The sequence below is a fragment of the Mauremys mutica genome, chromosome 10 (genome assembly GCF_020497125.1).
Source record: "Mauremys mutica isolate MM-2020 ecotype Southern chromosome 10, ASM2049712v1, whole genome shotgun sequence".
Lineage (NCBI taxonomy): Eukaryota > Metazoa > Chordata > Testudines > Geoemydidae > Mauremys > Mauremys mutica.
Genome location: NC_059081.1, coordinates 68,637,537 through 68,656,923, shown reverse-complemented (window position 1 = coordinate 68,656,923; position 19,387 = coordinate 68,637,537). Strand labels below are relative to the sequence as shown.

The following is a 19,387-nucleotide window of genomic DNA, read 5'->3' as shown; positions in this document are numbered from 1 at the left end:
GAGCAACAGGCCGAGATTCGTGAACAGGGCCAATGCCACTTGCACATGTTCCGCGGTCTGTTCTCGAGAGGCCCCCTTGAGGAGCCAATCGTCCAGGTAGGGGAACACGTGGAGCCCTTGGCGACGGAGGTGGGCGGCCACCACCGCCATGCACTTCGTGAAGACTCGAGGTGCTGTGGAGAGGCCAAAGGGTAGGACTGCAAACTGGAAATGGTGATGGCCCGCTACGAAGCGGAGGTATCGTCTGTGTGGAGGAAAGATGGCTATATGAAAGTAAGCGTCTTTCATGTCGAGGGCAGCATACCAGTTCCCGGGGTCCAAGGAAGGGATAATGGTCCCTAGGGAGACCATGTGGAACTTTAACTTTACTAGAAATTTGTTGAGGCCTCTTAGGTCGAGAATCGGCCTGAGACCCCCTTTTGACTTTGGAATCAGAAAGTAGCGGGAGTAAAAGCCTTTGCCCCAGTCGTTCCGTGGAACCTCCTCTATGGCTCCGATATTGAGGAGCGTTCGGACCTCCTGTAAAAGGAGGTGCTCGTGATAGGGGTCCCTGAAGAGGGACTGGGAGGGAGGGCGGACAGGCGGGGGTGAAGCAAACTGGAGGTGGTATCCGTGCTTCACAGTGCGCAGAACCCAGACATCTGAGGTCAAGAGGGACCACGCCGGGAAAAAATAAGAGAGGCGGTTGGAGAAAGGGGGGGAAGGATCTGAGACAGGAAAAGGTATGCTGCCCCCGGGCGCGCCTTCAAAAGGACGACTTTGGGTCCGACTGCGGCTTAGAGGAGCCGCAATTCTGGCCGGACTGAGGGCCCGAATATCGTCTACGGCCTCCTCGCCCTCGGCGTCTATTGAAATCCTAACCCTGTCGGGGTACAAAGTACGGACGGAAATGCTGAGGGCAGTAGGTGCGTCGCTGGGTTACGGGAGTGTGCATACCCAGGTTGCGCATCGTGACTCTGCCATCTTTTAAGTTCTGGAGTCTAGAATCGGTTTTGTCCGAGAACAAGGCACTGCCCTCGAAGGGCAAGTCCTGCAAGGTGTACTGAAGCTCGGGCGGAAGAGTGGAGGCCTGGAGCCAGGCAATGCGCCGCATGGTGATTCCGGTCGCTATAGACCTGGCCGCTGAATCCGCCGCATCAAGGGAAGCCTGCAAGGAGGTCCTTGCCACCTTTTTCCCTTCTGCTAGGAAGGCTTTATACTCCTGGCGGGAATCCGAGGGAAGCAATTCCTGAAACTTGTCCATTTCAGTCCAGGTGTTGAAGTCGTAACGACTCAGCAGGGCATGCTGATTGGCTACGCGCAGCTGGAGGGCGCCCGCCGAGTATACCTTACGGCCCAGAAGGTCCATACGCCTGGTCTCTTTCGATTTTGGCGCGGGGGCCGGCTGTCGTTAACCGACTGAACGACCAGAGAAGAAGGAGGCGGATGCATATAAAGATATTCATACCCTTGGGATGGCACCATGTATTTCCGCTCGACTCCTTTCGCCGTCGGCGGAATAGAAGCTGGCGTTTGCCACAACTTATCCTTTTTTGCCTGGATGGTCTTGATAAAGGGTAAAGCCACCCTGGTAGGCGCGTCTGCCGACAAAATGCTGCAGACCGGGTTGTCGACCTCTGCGACCTCCTCCATCTCGATGTTAATGTTGAGTGCCACTCGTCTGAGGAGGTCTTGATGTGCAGCAAGGTCTAGTGGGGGCGGGCTCGTGGACGACGCGCCCACCACCGCCTCGTCCGGTGAGGAAGAAGAGGAACCACCGGGTCGGAGGACCTCCTGGATGAGCTCCTCCTGTTGGGGCTCCTGCTCCAGGTGTTCAGGTGAGGTGGTGGTAGGAGGTGGCTGAGCATCCGTATCAGCTGGCGGAGAGCGACTCACTGTTGCCTCTGGGGCCCGACGTTCGGCAGGGACCGTGCGAGATGGAACTATGGGAGCCCCTTGGGCCTGGTGGTAAGCCCAAGGGTCCAAAAAGGCCACTGCTGAACTGCTTGCGATTCAGAGTGGGAGTCCTGGAATAAAGCCTCCGGCACATCTGCTTCCCGATCTTGGGAGTAGAGGCTACCTGCCCGGGACGAAGCCGAGGGGTGTCGAGAAGGCCACGGTGGAGCAGATAGGCCTTGGGCAGATGTTCCCACCGACCTGGTGCTTTTGCGCACCGGGGAACGGTGCCATGAGGTACTCCGGTGCCGAGATCTGGTCCGGGACCTGCGACCAGGACGGTGCCGGGAGGTCGACCGTGACCGAGAGCTTCGGTGTCGAGAGCGGCTCCGAGTGGAGCGGTGCCAGTAACGGTGCTGAGACCTGGAACGGTGCCGAGAGTAATACGAAGGCGACCAGGAACGGGAACGGTGCCACGAGTCCGACCGGCGTCGTGTCAAGGAGCGGTGCCGGGACTGCGAGCAGCGGGACGACCATGAACGGTGCCGAGATCTTGAACGGCGACGGGACCGTGATCGGGAGCGGTGCCGGTCCGGGGCGCCAACTGAAGGTGGACAGAGCAGGGCCGGCTTTCCAAGCGATCGTACTACCCGCACCGGCGGTGCCGGGGGTGGCGGCTGTGCCGCATCCGAGATCGCGATCAAGTCCCTCGCCACTTCACAGACTTCCGGTGTGGATGGGACAATCAACTCAACCGCGGCGGGTGCCGGGGAGATAGGTGCCGGACTCGACGGCCCTTGGCGAACCGGAGTCGACGGCAACGGCTCAGCAGACACTACCGTGGCTGCAGGCACCGGCCGGTGCGTTGGAGCCGTGCCCTCTTGCCGCACCACGGGCGGTGCCGGGTCGGCAGGGGTCTTAGGCTTTCTCACTTGCGGTGAGAGCGAGTGGCTGTGGCCTAACTTGGAAGCAGGCGTCCGGTGCCGAGGAGTAGACGATGCACCGGTTCGGCCCAGTGCCGAAGAGCCGCTTTTCGGTTCCGAAGGGGGAGCGCTCGGTGCCGAGGACGGAGGGGTTAGAGCCGCCTCCATGAGGAGTTGTTTAAGTCTAATGTCCCTCTCTTTCTTTGTACGAGGCTTGAACGACTTACAAATCGGGCACTTAGCTGTTAAGTGCGACTCCCCCAGGAACTTCAAGCAGGAGGAATGTGGATCCCCCGTCGGCATCGGGCGATGGCAAGCCGAGCACAGCTTGAATCCCGGGGAGCCGGGCATGAGCTCCGGCCCCGGGGCGGGAAGGGCCTAAGCCCAGAACCCGACTAACTAACTAAACTCTAATTAATCAACTAGAACTAACTACACTATCTAAATTAACAACTTAGAGAACTATATACACAAATAGAATAGAAAATTGAGAGAATGCTAGGGAGGTGGAGGTCAGCTACGCTGCACTCCACAGTTCCAACGACCGACACGGGCGGTAAGAAGGAACTGAGGAGTGGGTGGGTCGGCTGGGGTATATATCCGCGGCCATGGTGGCGCCACTCCAGGGGGCGCCCAGCCGACCCACTGAGTTGCTAGGGTAAAAGTCTCCGACGAATGTGCACACGGCGCGCACACACCTACATGGAATGGATATGAGCAAGCACTCGAAGAAGAACAGGTTAGACAAACACCAGTCAGGGATGATCCTGCCATGGCACAGGGGGATAGGCTAGAAGACCTCGTGAGGGCGCTTCCAGCCCTATATTTCTAGGATTCATTTATTCCCACATAACTGACAACCTTATTTGAAAGAACTGTAGAAGGGAGTTCAGTAGGAAGGGGATTTTAAGTAAAAGACATTTTAAAGGCATGCTGTGTTGAATTTATGAGTTAAAATGTTTATTTTCAGAATAATATTTTATATTCTGAGACTGGCTTTCCAGCTGCCTGGAGCCATCACTAACTTTTAAACAACTGAACTTGAAAAATAAAATAATCAACTGACTAATATGCACTTTTAAATCAAGTTTCAGTTTCAAAATTCTTCATATACAGTTAGACACCTCTCTATACATTTCAGACTACTACACTCAGAAAAGTGGAGAAAAGCTTTCTTATGGTGAATTTTATGTATTGCTCTTACAGTTTTACCTTCACGATGATTTATGGAATAACAGTGGGTCAAAATTAATATAATCAACAATGAAGGCACATACTATTATTAGCATACAAATATGTTACATATTAGGAAAACATCGCTGGTGATTAGATTACAGCACTCTCATATGCTCTTGTTTACTTTGCAAAATAATCCATTTCACCTGCAATCATCATTTCCTCAAAGAACATTGTGTCAGAGGAACATGCAGCTAATTCAGATATCTTGCTTATCTAACTTCAAGTAAATTTAATTATCTAGAAAAACTAAGCGCTGGTTTAGAATTATTTTTGGTGCAACTGTTTGCCATGTGTTTATCATCTGTCCTTTCATGATGAAAAGTCTGCTAAAAGATGTGGGCCAGAAATCATTTTATAATACTCATATGACAAAATACATGTTTTACACCGAAGTATTTTTACTGAATTTCAACCAATGTTAGCCATCTATAGCCAAGCAAAATATTAATTCTGTGACACTATTAATAATCACTACAATTTAGTGTTTAATATTCCAAATGTTGTACATGGGAATAGCTACACAAATATGATTGACTCCTGAGCATTAGTAAGCATACAATACAATGAATTAGGATCAGCCAACCGTGTCGATCTTTGTCTCCAACCACACAAACCTAATTATCTTAGAGCTGTGACTGAAGATGTTTATTCACAGGTGACTCAGTCTCACAATTCCCAGAAAAGACAAACCAAACCAACAAGTTTTAAATAAAAAGTTAATGTACACCAAAGGAATGAAAAACATTATCTTGATATCCCATATGCCACTTTGCCTTTTATGATGGTCATGAAATATTGTCTTCCATGTTCTAATAGAATCACCATGCATTTCTGACATGAATAAAAGACAAAAAGCATTACAGACTTTCCACTCAGACATCTAAAATACTATACAACACAGATATTTTCAAGCTTCAATTCCTTCATTGTCACTTAATATGCAAATCCTAAATGAAGACTGTAAATGCAGTCAGACATCCAACGTGTCTAAAGTTTTTTTTTTTAAAACTGCTGCTATGAAATTCCTTATAACTTGACATTTAGGTGTGTTCTTCATTTTTTAAATGCTCTCTATATATTTAATAGGGAAAACCAACTATGAAAAAATTAGGTAGTGAGCATGCAATAGCTTAGATTAAAATGTAGCCAAGAACAAATGAGACACTGTCAGGCTACAAACTTCCTCTTCCTACCCTCAAAAAAAAAAGATACCTACCTTGCTACCCCTAAAGGCTTCCTAAACACTAAGGTTCTGATCCTGTACCTAGCACTCTGTGAGTAGAGCCTGTACCTGCATGGTTTTCAATGCAAGATTGGTTCGTACGGCATAGTATCGTATTCAAATTGAATAAAGAGACTGGGCAAAGAAAATAATGAATAGAACATTACAAATTAATAATTATTTTATTCAGACTTTACATAACCCCCAAATTAATGACAGAATTCCAATCTAGATAGCTCAGAAGAGAAAAAATAAATTAGAGGGGTTAATTTAATAAAAAACTAATATATATGCTCCGTTCATCTGACTCCAACATCATATATTACAGTGTAGCAACTAAACAACAACAGTTGATCTTTCTAATTGTTTAAACTGATCAGCACATCCAATATTTAACTGAAGAATTAGATTATTTGTAAATAAACATACTTCAGCCCAAAGTCATTTCCAAATGCCTCTTTTTCATTAATTTAAAGTGGTGTTGTTTGGAGGGTGGAGAAGAAGGAAGCTGATGTCTCGTCTGATTATAGGAAAGATGCACTGTAGACAGCTAACACGCAAGTTAACTACTATTTCCCACTAATTATCACAATCCTAACAGGTGGCTGGTGACTGTAGGAGTAAGCACCAGTCAGTTTCCATGTTAGTTTCACTTTATACATCTCTTATGAAAATATCAATCTGCACTCTAGATCACCTTCATATTGAGGGATTTCATTACAGGATCGGCCACAAATCCACCGAAATCAATGATTCTTTCCAGTGACTTCAGTGCATTTTGGACCAGGCCCACAGGGATTTGGTATGCATATTTCTCTTCTGAAGGCAAAGCTCAATATCAACCTCATCACATTAAAGACTTATATTTTACTGTTTCAAAGCTCAGGGAGGAAAAAACGCTGTACTATTAACATGTAGACTACTTACCCAAAAGAGTACTTTAATGATTTAAGCTATTAGTATTTTTAGCACCTAGAGACAGCTTCATAGTATCAAGACAAGAACGTGCTCTAAAGGGATTCTAATTTTTAAAGTTCTGATGTGACAAGAAGTGACAGTAACAAACAACATTGGCTACGGGGAGTGGTAGGAAAATGGTTACAGTAAGATCACGTGCTTACTGTGAATAGATTTGTTTTTGTTCATACTAAAAGATCCAACAGAAAAATTGATAATCAGAGACATTTCCCTCATATAAATTGTATTTAAATCCTGAATATAATTTATTATTCTTTTGCCTAGGAAAGGCTTCAATCACTGATTCGATGTATTGTCACACACGTATTTACATCCATATTGCGCTTTTCATACAGATGCATCAAAGAAGGTTTCATGTTAAAACAGATGCAGTTTAATGCAAAATAATCTACTACTTTGGCTAAATTATATCTAATGGGGAAAACTAATCTCAAAAGGTAGTCACTGAAAAAAGATCAAGAAAGAGCTATGTTTGAACACACTTATCTGTGTTTCAAATGCTTTTCTTCTTCAATTAGAACCAACAACTGGATTTTCAAGGGAAACTTTAAAACCCTGAGTTGCTATGCCCTTCCTATGTATGAGCAGAGACATAACAAGCCAGGAGACAAAAGTATAGCTAGCTCTGATGTTATTTAAGAAACATCTTTAGTACAATCAAATTTCAGTGATACATAGTCAGCAATCTGCAGTACCTATTATTAGTTTGTGGGCATTATTAGTCATAATTTAACTTTACAAGCTAATACTTCCAGTTACTCATGTTTATTCTGCATACTCCTTGCATTTGATGATGAGGACTATCATCATCCCCTCTTCATCAAGTAACCAGCAGACTTGAACAGGGGAGGTCTGGTTTATAGAAAGTAGGCATTTGGAGTTGTGTCTGAAATAGGGCTCAGTGAAGATTTTCCTCTACAGCATAAACATACACCTCTATGATGCCTGAACACAAGAATTTCCCTTCAGATTGTCTCTTTTCTATATTTTTGTACAGCACCCAGAACAATGGGGCCCCAGTCATGCCTGGGGCCTTTGAGAGCTATCAGAATATAATTATTTACTACTACTACTAAGAGTGTTTCAAATAATTGCTTGGTTGTTCATAAACTTTCTTGATTTCTGAACCTATGCTAAATATTTTCTAAATTTTAGATGACAAATACATGTGTCTATAATATACAGTATATATGGCTGCAAAGGATTCAGTACTCAAACTATTATATTGTTTTGGTTTTCTATTTACAACAGAGGCATACCACTGCTCTTTCAATTTTCATCCTCTTCAGCTACCATAGAAAGTGAATCAATTCAAGGCCATTTGTTGATTTATTTCCAAGCTGCACTGTGCACTCAGGTTTAAATTCTCAGGAGTATTTTCCAGAGCTCTGGGGCTCGGGGCTTCCATCCCATTTGTCTGAAAACATTTATCAGAGCTCTGCTCCTGATAGCTCCGACTGAATTTAAGCCCTGCTGTGCATATAACAGTAAGCACTGCAGGAGCATCTAATGTTTAAACAAAAAGTCATCAAAATTAAGCTACACTGATCCTGTGGAGCAGTTTCAGAATCCAGTGTAGTTGGTCTTAAATTTACAACTGTCTCTCTTGCTATTCAAATAGTTATGGTCACAGAGACTGCCTTGGGCAACTAAAGAATCCCAGCTCAGTTGATGTTTCTATGGGGGCTCAACAGGCAACAGGCTTGGACCAATACTATTCAAAAACTTTATCGATGATATGAAAGAAAAGTACAAACTATTGGTAAAATCTGTGGATGACAGAAATTGGTGGAGTGATAAATCATGACAGGGAGCAGTCAGTTATACAGACTGATCTGGATTGTTTGGTAAAGTGAGCTTATTTGAATAGTATGTGTTTGAATACAGCCAAATGCAAGATCATATACCTAGGAACAAAGAATGCAGGTCACTTAGAAGACAGGGGACAGTATCCTAGAATGGAGACACTGAAAAGGACTTTGGGTTAATGGTTCATAGACACCTGAACATGAGCTCCCAATGGAATGCTGTAGCTAAGAAGGCAACCACAATCCTCAGATGCATACGCAGGCAAATATTAAGCAGGAGTAGGGAGGTACTATTACCCCTCTCTAAGGCATTAGTTGAGACCATTCCTGGAATATTGCGTCCTTGTTCTGGTGTCCATACTTCCAAATAGGTACTAAAAAATTGGAAAGTGTTCAGAAAAGTACTATAGAATGATCTGAGGTCTGGAAAACATGCCTTAGAGTGAGAGACTTAGAAGCTAAATCTATGTAGTTCATGCAAGAGATAGTTAAGAGGTGCCTTGATGACAATCTACAAATATCTGCAAGAGAAGAGATTTCTGATAGTCGATGGATCTTTAATTGAGCAGAAAAAGGCACAATAGTTGAAAGCCGAAGCTAGACAAATTCAGATTAGAAATAACATGTACGTTTTTGACAGTGAGCGTAAATAACCACTGGAACAATTTACCTATTGACATGGTGGAGTCTCCATCACTTGAAGTCTTTAAATCAAGACTGGATGTCCTTCAAAAAGCTATACTATCACTCAAATGGAGTTATGGGCTTGATGCAAAAGCTACTGGCTGAGCTTTTATGGTCTCTGTTATACAGGACGTGAAACTAGAATATTATAACAGTACCTTCTGGCCTTAAATTCAGAGGCATTTCCTTATTGCTTATATCTACAATGTAACACTTGTTTTCTAAGAATCAAATAGTAAGGTTTCAAATTCTGTGCCTTAACACAAACTACTAAAGGACTTTTTCCAGACTCAGAGAGCAGACATCTTTGTTATGATGTAACCCAGCCTAATGAGAGATATAAACTTCAGTTTTTTTACATAAATAACCAGAGGCAGGCTTTTAATTAGCTGTTACTACTCCTATCAGACAGGCATATTTAGCCAAATTGGCAGCAAGAGGATCTCAGCACTTCAAATTTGAGTCCAGTGAAATGACATCAATAAAACACTATCACTTCCTTTAGTGAATCACAAGGGAACACTTAATTTGCATTTCTGTTGCTGCTGGAAGCCAAACACACAAAATACTTACTACAAAAGCTCTTTTCTTGAAACATTTGTTTCAGACCCTAGGGCTACCCTTGAAATTAAAGACATGTCTAAAAGTATCTCATTAGTAAAAATTATTCATTAAAATTCTCAATAATTTAACGGCATGAAAATATTTCTAAATACACATATGAGGAGACAGGACAAAAACACTGCAGAGTTTTAACTTCAGGGTAGTACATGTACACTACATGAGACATCTATACCAAAGACAGATCAAACCATCACAAACTGCTTTTCATCTCCCACTCTGAGGTTGCTTGTCGGGCACATTAATTTCTGTTTACTGTAAACATTTTTATTCCCCTCAGGTGGCAGCCATTATCTACCTTGGCTGCTGGCATGATGATTATGATGCACCATTAGCTAGTATAGATCCTCTGCTACTGCAGTCGAGTCACCTCAGTAAGTGTCACTGTCAGTGAGGGACCTCCTGAGAAGCCCTCCAACACTGTGCCGTATATTCATAAATTAAAGCAGCCTCTGCATGATACAAGGTGATGGAAAAGTGAACCGAAGATGCAACTGCTACAACAAATCAACCTACCTGAGTAGGAAATTTATAAATTTTCTCTAAAGCAGTTAAAAAAATTATCAGCCTCTGCATAATAGGAAAAAAAAAAAAGAAAAATTCATTCAGAAATGAATTTTTTTTTTTAACCTTGTAAACCTTCCCAAGACTGCTTATCACTTGAAAAGACACAAGGTGGGTGAGATAATATCTTTTATTGGACTGACTTCTGTTTGAGAGAAACACAAGCTTTCAAGCCACGCAGAACTTCTTCAGGTCTGGGAAAGGTACTCCCAGAATCCTGAAGGTACTTCCAGACCTGAAGAAGAGCTCTGGGTGGCTTGAAAGCTTGTCTCTCTTACCAACAGAAATCAGTCCAATAAAAGATATTGGCTCACCCACCTTGTCTCTCTAATATCTTGGGACCGACATGGCTACAACTACACTGTATATCACCTGAAGAAGCATTTGACAATGCCTGGTATTGCAGTATGTATTTTCAAACTTCACCTCTCATTCCCCAATTGCTATTAAAACAAATCTTTCCCTGAAAATCCTATTACTACCATTTCATAGAATCATAGAATATCAGGGTTGGAAGGGACCTCAGGAGGTCATCTAGTCCAACCCCCTGCTCAAAGCAGGACCAAACACCAACTAAATCATCCCAGCCAGGGCTGTGTCAAGCATTTTCTTGGTATCACCACAAATTTTAATTTGTGAGTCTAATTATAGAGATGCAGGATAGTAACTCTTGGCTTTTCATTCTCTGATGAGTGAGACATTATTGCATGATGGGCATGGTTTATTTCAGAGTGCATGGTATTGTGGGTACCCATGTTTACAGGCTCAGCATATTTTATGCAAATCCTTGTTTGCAAGTAGAATAGTAAAATCATTGTAAATCAACCTAATATCAGAGTCAAACTGAATTCTTTCCTTCTGGCACTTCACAACGAGCAGTAAAGTCTCTAGACATGCCAAATTATACTTTCAGGGACACCTGTGTAGCCTCACTGCCTCAGAGGGTTTAGACAGATTTAAATGACTATATCTTAGTGCACAATTCTGTCTTAAATTGCATAAGAAGGAAGAGAATCCAGCTCACTCTTTCTTAGATGTACTGGTTCTATTTTCTTGTCTTTTTATTTATGGCTAATTTCTCTCCTATTTAGTGGCTAGTAAAGCTCCATGACATCCTCTGCTCAAAAGGGGTTCTCTTTTTGGTTTTATCGTATTTCCAGGGAATAAATTCCTTAAAAGTGGAACTCAGAGCAGGAGCTGGACTAAAACTTTCCCAATTTCCTGCTGAGTATCTCCACTCAGGAGGGATAGCTCAGTGGTTTGAGCATTGGCCTGCTAAACCCAGGGTTGTGAGTTCAATCCTTGAGGAGGACACTTAGGGATCTGGGGCAAAAATTGGTCCTGCTAGTAAAGGCAGGGGCTGGACTCGATGACCTTTCGAGGTCCCTTCCAGTTCTAGGAGAGTGGTATATCTCCAATTATTACCACTCTTTTTCTAAAAAGCATAAACACAGATTAATACCAGAATTTACTGTACTATATTGTTATAAGAAATAGTGGGAAAACTAAGCTAGATATACTGGCACTTCTCTTAAAGAAATTGTACTTGATGGTTGACTTCTTGTTTTAATTGAACTCTTCCAATCACTATTAATCTGGAGAATTTCTTTAATCATTATGCTTAACTTGAACAACAACAACAAAAAAGCCAGAAGAGGTTAATCTGCAATTCAACACTAAACCATAAGAGCTCCAAGGCCCCAAAAGTACAACTAATTCAGGCTAAAATGGGAAACTGAAGCTATGCAGGACATCTCTAGCCAATCTTCTGCAAAAGCTTCCACATAAAATCATGTTAAAGACTCACTAAGATCTCAAGTGCCTTCATCAACCCTCCATGATAAATTGATTTTAAACTAGTTCAAATGAAAGTTGCTATACATAGGAGAGTCTGCATGTATATATGAATTATAGCGTGTCCCTAGACAATGTGTGCTGAACAAGACATAATTTTGAGACTCCACAAAACAGTAGAAACATCTTGTTTGGTTTCTCTCCTCTCCGACTATATGTCACAGGAATATGCACTGATATATTATATGGAAAAAATTGGATCAGTGAGCACTGTTTTGACAAGAGCAGGACTACTCATCATCCTTAAATGCTTCCTGTTCCCTCTGGCTTAATGAAAAACATACAATGCAGGGGTTGTGTAAGACTTACACAAGAAACAGGTGTCTCTTTAGGGGAGGCAGAGGAGGTGGTCTGCTCAAAGACAGTAATGTAAATTTAAGGCAGTATGAGGTAACAGCTTCAGAACCATAAATGACCATTTGATCTACAGAATACATTGGACTCTTACTGGAAAGTGTACCTTTGAAAGAGTGAGATCAATTACATCTGCGTAAGTTTTAACATAGCAAAATATGTGTAATGGATCATGGTCTGACAAATAAGCACAATATACTGGAATCATCACTATTATAAGAAGTTTGTCTTCTTACATTTTGTTAAAAAAGCTGGTATATTGAGTCACTCATCTTCCCATTATCAGAAGGCGAGGAAAGCACTGATTTAGAACACTAAAGCACAAGGTGTATACTGGTTTGGGAACAAAACACCTTCAGTAAGCTGTTGACTCACCTTGTCCCGCAAATGATGTTCTGCAGCCTCAATATTCAAAGGATCATCAAAATTCAAGAGATCCTGGAAAAGAGCCAGGTGATTTTTTTTAAGTAAGAAAAAAATAACTATCTAGTTATATTATATAAGAGGTTGAAAATATATTTAGTGTGATGAAACACATCAGATGAGGCCAGCAAATGCAGTAGGTTTAGTGAAATTGCTTCTTTTATCCCTCCAGATCTCTGTTTTAGATCCTATGGGGGGTAAATTCAAACGAGTCTGGTGGTCACAATCCAACCCTTGATTAATTATTGGCCAAGTGAAGCAAGGCTCTACACTCAACTTGATGGCATTTTTCTGATTGTCTGGATATCACACGATTATTTTTGACTATCACCTCTGATCAAGTACAAACTTTCCAGGAATGTTCTAGGTATCAATTGGCGGAGCCCCATTGATTTTGGTGAAAAGTGGAAAACTAGAAAAATATGATTTAGAGGAAAATCAGCCCCACAAACTGGGTGGTGCTGCTGGCAGAGGAATCTCTCTGGTGGCCCCTGCTGCTGGTTACAGATATTAGAGGCATCAGTGTAACTTCCTGAGTGGGGAGATTGTGTCGTCTGGAGTCTGAGAGACATGAAAACCTTAGAGAGTTTTAGGGGGGAAACGGGGAGAACAGAGTGGGGGAAGCAGCAGGCACTGCAGGAATAGGGTAGTAGTGGTGGAGGTAAGGCAGGTGGTGGGAGAAGCAGAGAGCCGGAGGGGAGTGGTGGGGGTAGAAGCAGGGACAAGGGGGAGTAGAAGCAGAGACATAGAAGGTAGAAGACAAAGCAGCTCTGAGTGCGAGGCTGGGGTGCCAATAACTGCCCATGATTCCCATCTCTGCCCCCCATGATCTGGTCCCTGCTACCCCGCCTCCACATCCCTACACATTACTCCCCACCCATCAAATTGCTACAGGCAGAAGAATCTCTGGAGCTTCCTGCTGCTGCTTACTCATCACAGACAGCACCTTAACATGCCGCTCTCACTCTCTCTCTCTGGGTGTACAGTTCAGCTTAGAGAGGCAACAAAGGGTGTGACCTTCTAATGCTGGGCCACATCACATAGCCTCAATATTATTTCTTCTGAATTTTGTTCTGTAAATCCAGGAAAACTGGTGTTCTGAACTAAAAAAAAAAGAGAAACGTGGGGGTGCTGAAGGTGACTGTATGAAAGGGTTATATACAGTCATTTTAAACTTTCTAAATTTTACTTCTACACATCCATCTCTCAATAATTCCTCCCTCAGAAAAAGCAGCTGTCTCCTTTTAGCTGACAACACTGCATGGGGGGAGGGATAGCTCAGTGGTTTGAGCATTGGCCTGCTAAACCCAGGGTTGTGAGTTCAATCCTTGAGGAGGCCACTTAGGGATCTGGGGCAAAAATTGGTCCTGCTAGTGAAGGCAGGGGGCTGGACTCAATGACCTTTCAAGGTCCCTTCCAGTTCTAGGAGATTGGTATATCTCCAATTATTACCTATTACCACGTGCATTCTTCAGCTTACTGGCATGGCTTGCATAGTGTCTGTAATATGTATCACCTGCACTGCTATTTGTGCCGTATTTGCAGAAAGACTGAACATCAACACATTGTTTAAGGAAACCAAGAAGCTGACAAGAGACAGTGTGTTAATCAAGTCATCATGGAAAATAATGAACAATCACTATGGAAACAAAACCAAGTCTCTCTGGTCCAGTCTCGTGTCAGTTTTCCTAGTAGTTTGTGGTAACAGTGAATCTTTTATAACAGCTATCATTTTATAAGTGTGAAAGGCTCCCATCACTGCCACTATCTGGGATTTGCTTCCACGGCAATGAATCTCTACGGTCATTGATTTTTTTTTCCCCAACAAATTTACAAGTTTCAATGTCCTTTCCAAACCAAAAGCTGAGCAAGACTCTCAATCATTCACCTACCTTCCTTTCTTTCTAGAAACAAGCCCACACCAGCTTTTGAAAGCTTAATTATTTACAAAAAGCCTTTGAGCATATGCACAGGGGAAATCCAAGCTGCAGGCTGTGAAGCTGAGAGTCTTCTAGGACATTACAAATCTCTGTAGTCTGTCATACACAATCATCACTCTTTTCAGATGATCACACTGTATAGAAGTTTTGTGTGTATTTCTATTGCAGGATTGCACTCTTTGTTTCTCTAAAACAGACTCACCCTATTTTAGTTATTTAGAATACAGCACAAACACAATTACTCTGAATTGAAAAGGCATGTGCTCTCCAATCTTTTTATAAATTAATTTACTAAAGACCCTAATCCAGGAAAATTAAGCCTCATTGGCCCATGAAAGCTCTGTTTCCCAGGGCCCTGCAGCCATAATTTGTCTATTCAACACATTTTAGAAAAATATTCCTTGTGGTAGCAGTGATGGTTCAGCTAGCCAGTTCCTCCTTCAGGAAATGAGGGACAGAATCCTTCTGTCTGAGCTGAAGCTTGAGGAAATAGAGCTTGGCAGACACTGCCAGCAACTCTGCTCCCTGTCCCAGGTGCTTCACTGTGCACTAGGGTAGCTCTTTGGAGAAGCTATGGTGACTCTTACTGCAGTTGAAGGGCGTAATGGCAATGAGTGCTCCGCTTGACCATGATCCCTCTGCTCTCCTCCCTTGACCTTCCCACTTCCACCAGGCAGCAGCAAGGGTTATCCATGACAGTCACACTCCATACCTCTGCCTCAGAGGGGAGGAGGGCTACCTTGACTTGCCTCTAACCTATCAGTGGGGGCAGTTTCTTGGCTTCTGTTGTATATCTGAGGTGAGGATTGCTGGCTCCAGTCCTGCCTGTTCCTGACATTAATCCAGGGTTTTACATGTTCCCTCCACTTCCTGCAGCTACCTCTTGTAAATAAGAGACTCGGGCTTCCTGTTCCTGCCAACTCCTTTCATGTGATGTGGGATTCCACGGGGCAATCTCATGTTTTAATTCAGTGTCAGGCCCTATTCTCATTCTGGGGGTGGGAGATCCTTGGAGCTCCTGTCTCCTTCAACATGTGTTTATTGATTATAATTGTCAATAATGGAACCTATATTGGGCAATTGTTTATCCCAACCCTCAATTTTTCAGGGGTACAGCAATGCCAATTATCTACCAGAGTAATCCTCACATTCCTTCCCCTAACTCCGCACAATAACTCACTGAAGGAATTTAGGATTTGTGGAAAACCCTACACAACTTGTTACCAAAGGCCGCACCATAGATTTATAACTGTAAGTAAAAAGAAATATTAAGAAGGCAGCATATGCCCTTCTGTATGATAATCCCCATGGTTAGCTAATATACGGGGCTAATTAAACACCACTAAAGACAGGAGGAACACAAAAATTAACCATAAGACACACTGAATCAGGTCTATACCAAGTAACTTCAAAAACCACCTGGCAAGGAAAACAAAAATGTAGCTGTATCCATTGCATCATCTTACTTACTGTAAATAAAGAGTTCAATCCCCAAACAACATCCTGAAAAGGAAAAACAACAGAATCAGTCATGTGCATTTAAAGTATTTTGTACATTTTAACATCCTTTACATTTCTATTAACCCAGCAAAATGATGGAAAGTCTTTAATCTAGGAAAGGAGGAGAGTACTGGGTGGCTTTTCTTTATATCCCAATATTTATTTCAAAATATAACATGCAAAAAAGCACTTATCCAGGGCTTTAAGCACCTTCGACACATTTAAAACCCATCATCAAGTACAAGTAGAGCACGGTGAATAATTTTTCTGTGAACATAAACACATCCATTTTAAAATTTTGTATAAATATTCACTCTCTGCCGCCACACTCACACCCCTTCTGTGTTCAAAGAAAAGAAACAATGCCAACTGACTGACCATGCCAATAAAAACTGAGCATCACAGCTCAGAATTCAAATAGGAGGTATCAGATACTTGTGGTGAACTGTACATGATTAATCCATACAATACAAAAATGTAACAAAATATTTGTCAAATAGACACGAAATATCAAATTTGAGAAAACTGATCTGTATGCGAATATTCTGGAAGTAGGAGAAGAGGCTACATTTTTCAAATTAATTATTGATTGCAAATTATTTGCTCACCTCTACCTCCAAGTTTTCTTAAACTGAATAGGGACAGTCAATGTGCAATTACAGATTCACAGTAAGAAATCAGTGAAGTAGATGGAAGTGTTGCCCCTTGAGACTCCCTCATTTGATGTAAGATTTTCCTTAACTCCAGCTCCATTAGTGTCTGGCCTACAGGTGTGTGTCCTGAGTTACAAATTTCACAGGCTGACAAACAATGAGCAAGATTAAGTGATAAGACATTACTACAATTAACTGAATCAGAGACTGTAAAACAGAGTTTCTAGAAAACCTTCTATCGGAGTATGTCTTCAATTTTTAAAAAAAGGTGGGTTTTATATAGCAAGATATCTTACACGTATTGGAGATGAGGCACTGTAGTTTTTACCATGAGATAGACAAAGTCACCACTATGCCCGCTAGCCTGTGACTGACCTCACCTAGTTCACCTCACAGTAAAACTACAGTGCTGTGACTCCACTAGGATTTTACACCTGGAGAGCTCAGGTGAGTTAGTTGTCCTAATCTCAACGCACACCTTTTTTGGCCGTGCAGACAAACCCTTAGAGAAATAGACCTTCTTACTATGGCATAGAAAACAAAATGCATTTATGCTCATTTAACATCTTGCAATATTGCTTATAAAAAAGGTTGAAAAAATGGATGCATTTTAGCTTGTTTACTACTCTGGTCTCTCAGAACTTAGTTAAAATGATGAGCTGTTACATTTACAATACCTTAATAACTATCAATAGTACTGATTACAAAGGCTGGCAGAGGACATGGTGTCAGCATTATCTGATCAATAGATTTTTGTTTTTTTGTTTGTTACTACCCCATTTTCCCTGGCCCTGTATGTATTTTATACAAAAACATGCTCTGTTCATCTATTTTTAATCATGCAGATCAGCAAAGTAACATTAGGGAATAATACTGTAGCTTGTTCAGCACTTTCATCTAATGGAGTTTCTAAAGTCATCAGTGCTAGTAAACACTGCAAACCTCTTGAAGTCACTAAGGTATTCCACACGGACGAAACATTATTGTTTAAATTCATAGTAAAAGAGTAGAAATTTCAGATGTTTAAGGAGCACAAATAGCCTAGAATTCTTAAGAATGTGGTGGTGAGCAGTCATCCTCACCAGAAATGATCCAATTAGCATGCTATCATTCATTTTCAGGGCCAGAAAACAAAAGTGTTTGGAAAGAGGGAGAAAAGACAGTTACCCTTTCCATAACCGGTGTTCCTCAAGATGTGTTGCTCATGTCCATTCTACATTAGGTGTGTGTGCTTGCCACAGGCACCGGTGCCAGAAGTTTTTCCCTGAGCAGTATCCGTAGGGGACCGGATCTGGTGCCCTCTGGAGTGGCGCCTGTATGGCACGGTATAAGGGGCGCTGCCAGCTCCCCCCATGCTCAGTTCCTTCTTGCCAGACACTCCGACAGTGGAGAAGGAAGGCGGGTCGTGGAACGGCCATGAGCCCCAGTTACAGAAAAGGTAATTGTCTTTTCTTCGAGTGCTTGCTCATGTCCATTCCGTATTAGGTGACTCCCAGCAGTTCCTGTTGAGGCGGGTAGGAGTTCATGGCTGCGCCGATTGTAATACAGCTCTGCCGAATGCAGCATCATCTCTAGCCTGCTGAGTGATGGCATAATGAGACATGAGTGGGTGGACCGAGGACCACGTTGCGGCTCTACAGATGTCCTGGATTGGGATGTATGCCAGGAAAGCTGCCAAGGACGCCTGCACTCTAGTTGAATGGGCCCTGACAATTGGCGGCGGAAGGACCTTTGCTAGCTTGCAAGAGCGCTTTCTGCAAGAGGTGATCCAGCTGGAAATCCTCCGCAAAAAAAACGGAAGGTCCTTCCTCCTATCCGCTGTAGCGATAAACAGCTGGGTCAATTTACGGAAAGGCTTGGTATGCTACAAGTAAAAAGCCACGGCCCTCCGGACATCCAGCACGTGCACACGTCTCTTCTTGGCAGTCTTGTGCGGCTTGGGACAGAACACTGGCAGGAATACATCCTGTCTCATGTGGAAGGAAGATACCACCTTCGGCAGGAAGGCTGGGTGGGGTCACAGCTGGACCTTGTCCTTCTAAAACACCATGTAAGGCTGTTCCAAGATGAAGGCCTTAATTGCTGAGACTTGTCTCACCGATGTCACTGCCACCAAGAAAACAACCTTCCAGGACAAATAGGAAAGGGAGCAGAAACCCAGTGGCTCGTACCTGCGGGTAAAACCTCTCGAGGCCCCTCAGGAACCCGACAGTCATGTCATTAGAAAAGACCGTCTGACCTTGGATTGGCTGCTGGAATGCGGAGATGGCCGCAAGGTGCACTCTGATGGAAGAATGCGCCAGACCCCGGTTCCTGAGCTGCAATAAGTAATCCAAGATGACTGCACTGAAGAACGCAAGGGAGAAATGCCATGCTCCGACGCCCAGTGGGAAAACCTCATCCACTTAGCCAGGTATGTTAGTCTTGTGGATGGCTTCCTACTTCCCAGGAGGACCTGCTGGACCTCCTCCGAGCAGATACACTCCTCCAGGTTCAATCACGGAGCATCCACACCAAGAGGCGTCGAGACTTGAAGTTGGGGTGTAGAAGCCGACTGTGATCCTGTGACAGCAGGTCTGGATGGTAGGGAAGGGGCCAGGGAGGGGCCACCGTCATGTTCATGAGCATGCTGAACCAGTGCTGGCAAGACGCACGCAGGGGCAATCACGATAACCTGTGCCTTGTCCCTCTTGATCTTTACTAGGACCCGACTGACCAGAGGGATCAGAGGGAACGCGTACATCAGACC

At 43.3% G+C, this 19,387-nt stretch overlaps 1 protein-coding gene across 3 annotated transcripts in view; it reads right to left on the bottom strand.

Annotated features, from left to right (window-relative positions):
* The window catches only part of UBE2F (ubiquitin conjugating enzyme E2 F (putative)), a 177,818-nt gene that overhangs the window by 27,892 nt on the left and 130,539 nt on the right, over positions 1–19,387 (bottom strand). For all 3 annotated transcript variants that reach the window (XM_045033077.1, XM_045033075.1, XM_045033076.1), the window contains 2 exons: positions 15,956–15,988; positions 12,498–12,560 (listed from right to left, as the gene is read on the bottom strand). In XM_045033077.1, coding sequence (XP_044889012.1) covers positions 12,498–12,560; positions 15,956–15,988 — 96 coding nt within the window. The remainder of the gene's footprint in view (positions 1–12,497; positions 12,561–15,955; positions 15,989–19,387) is intronic.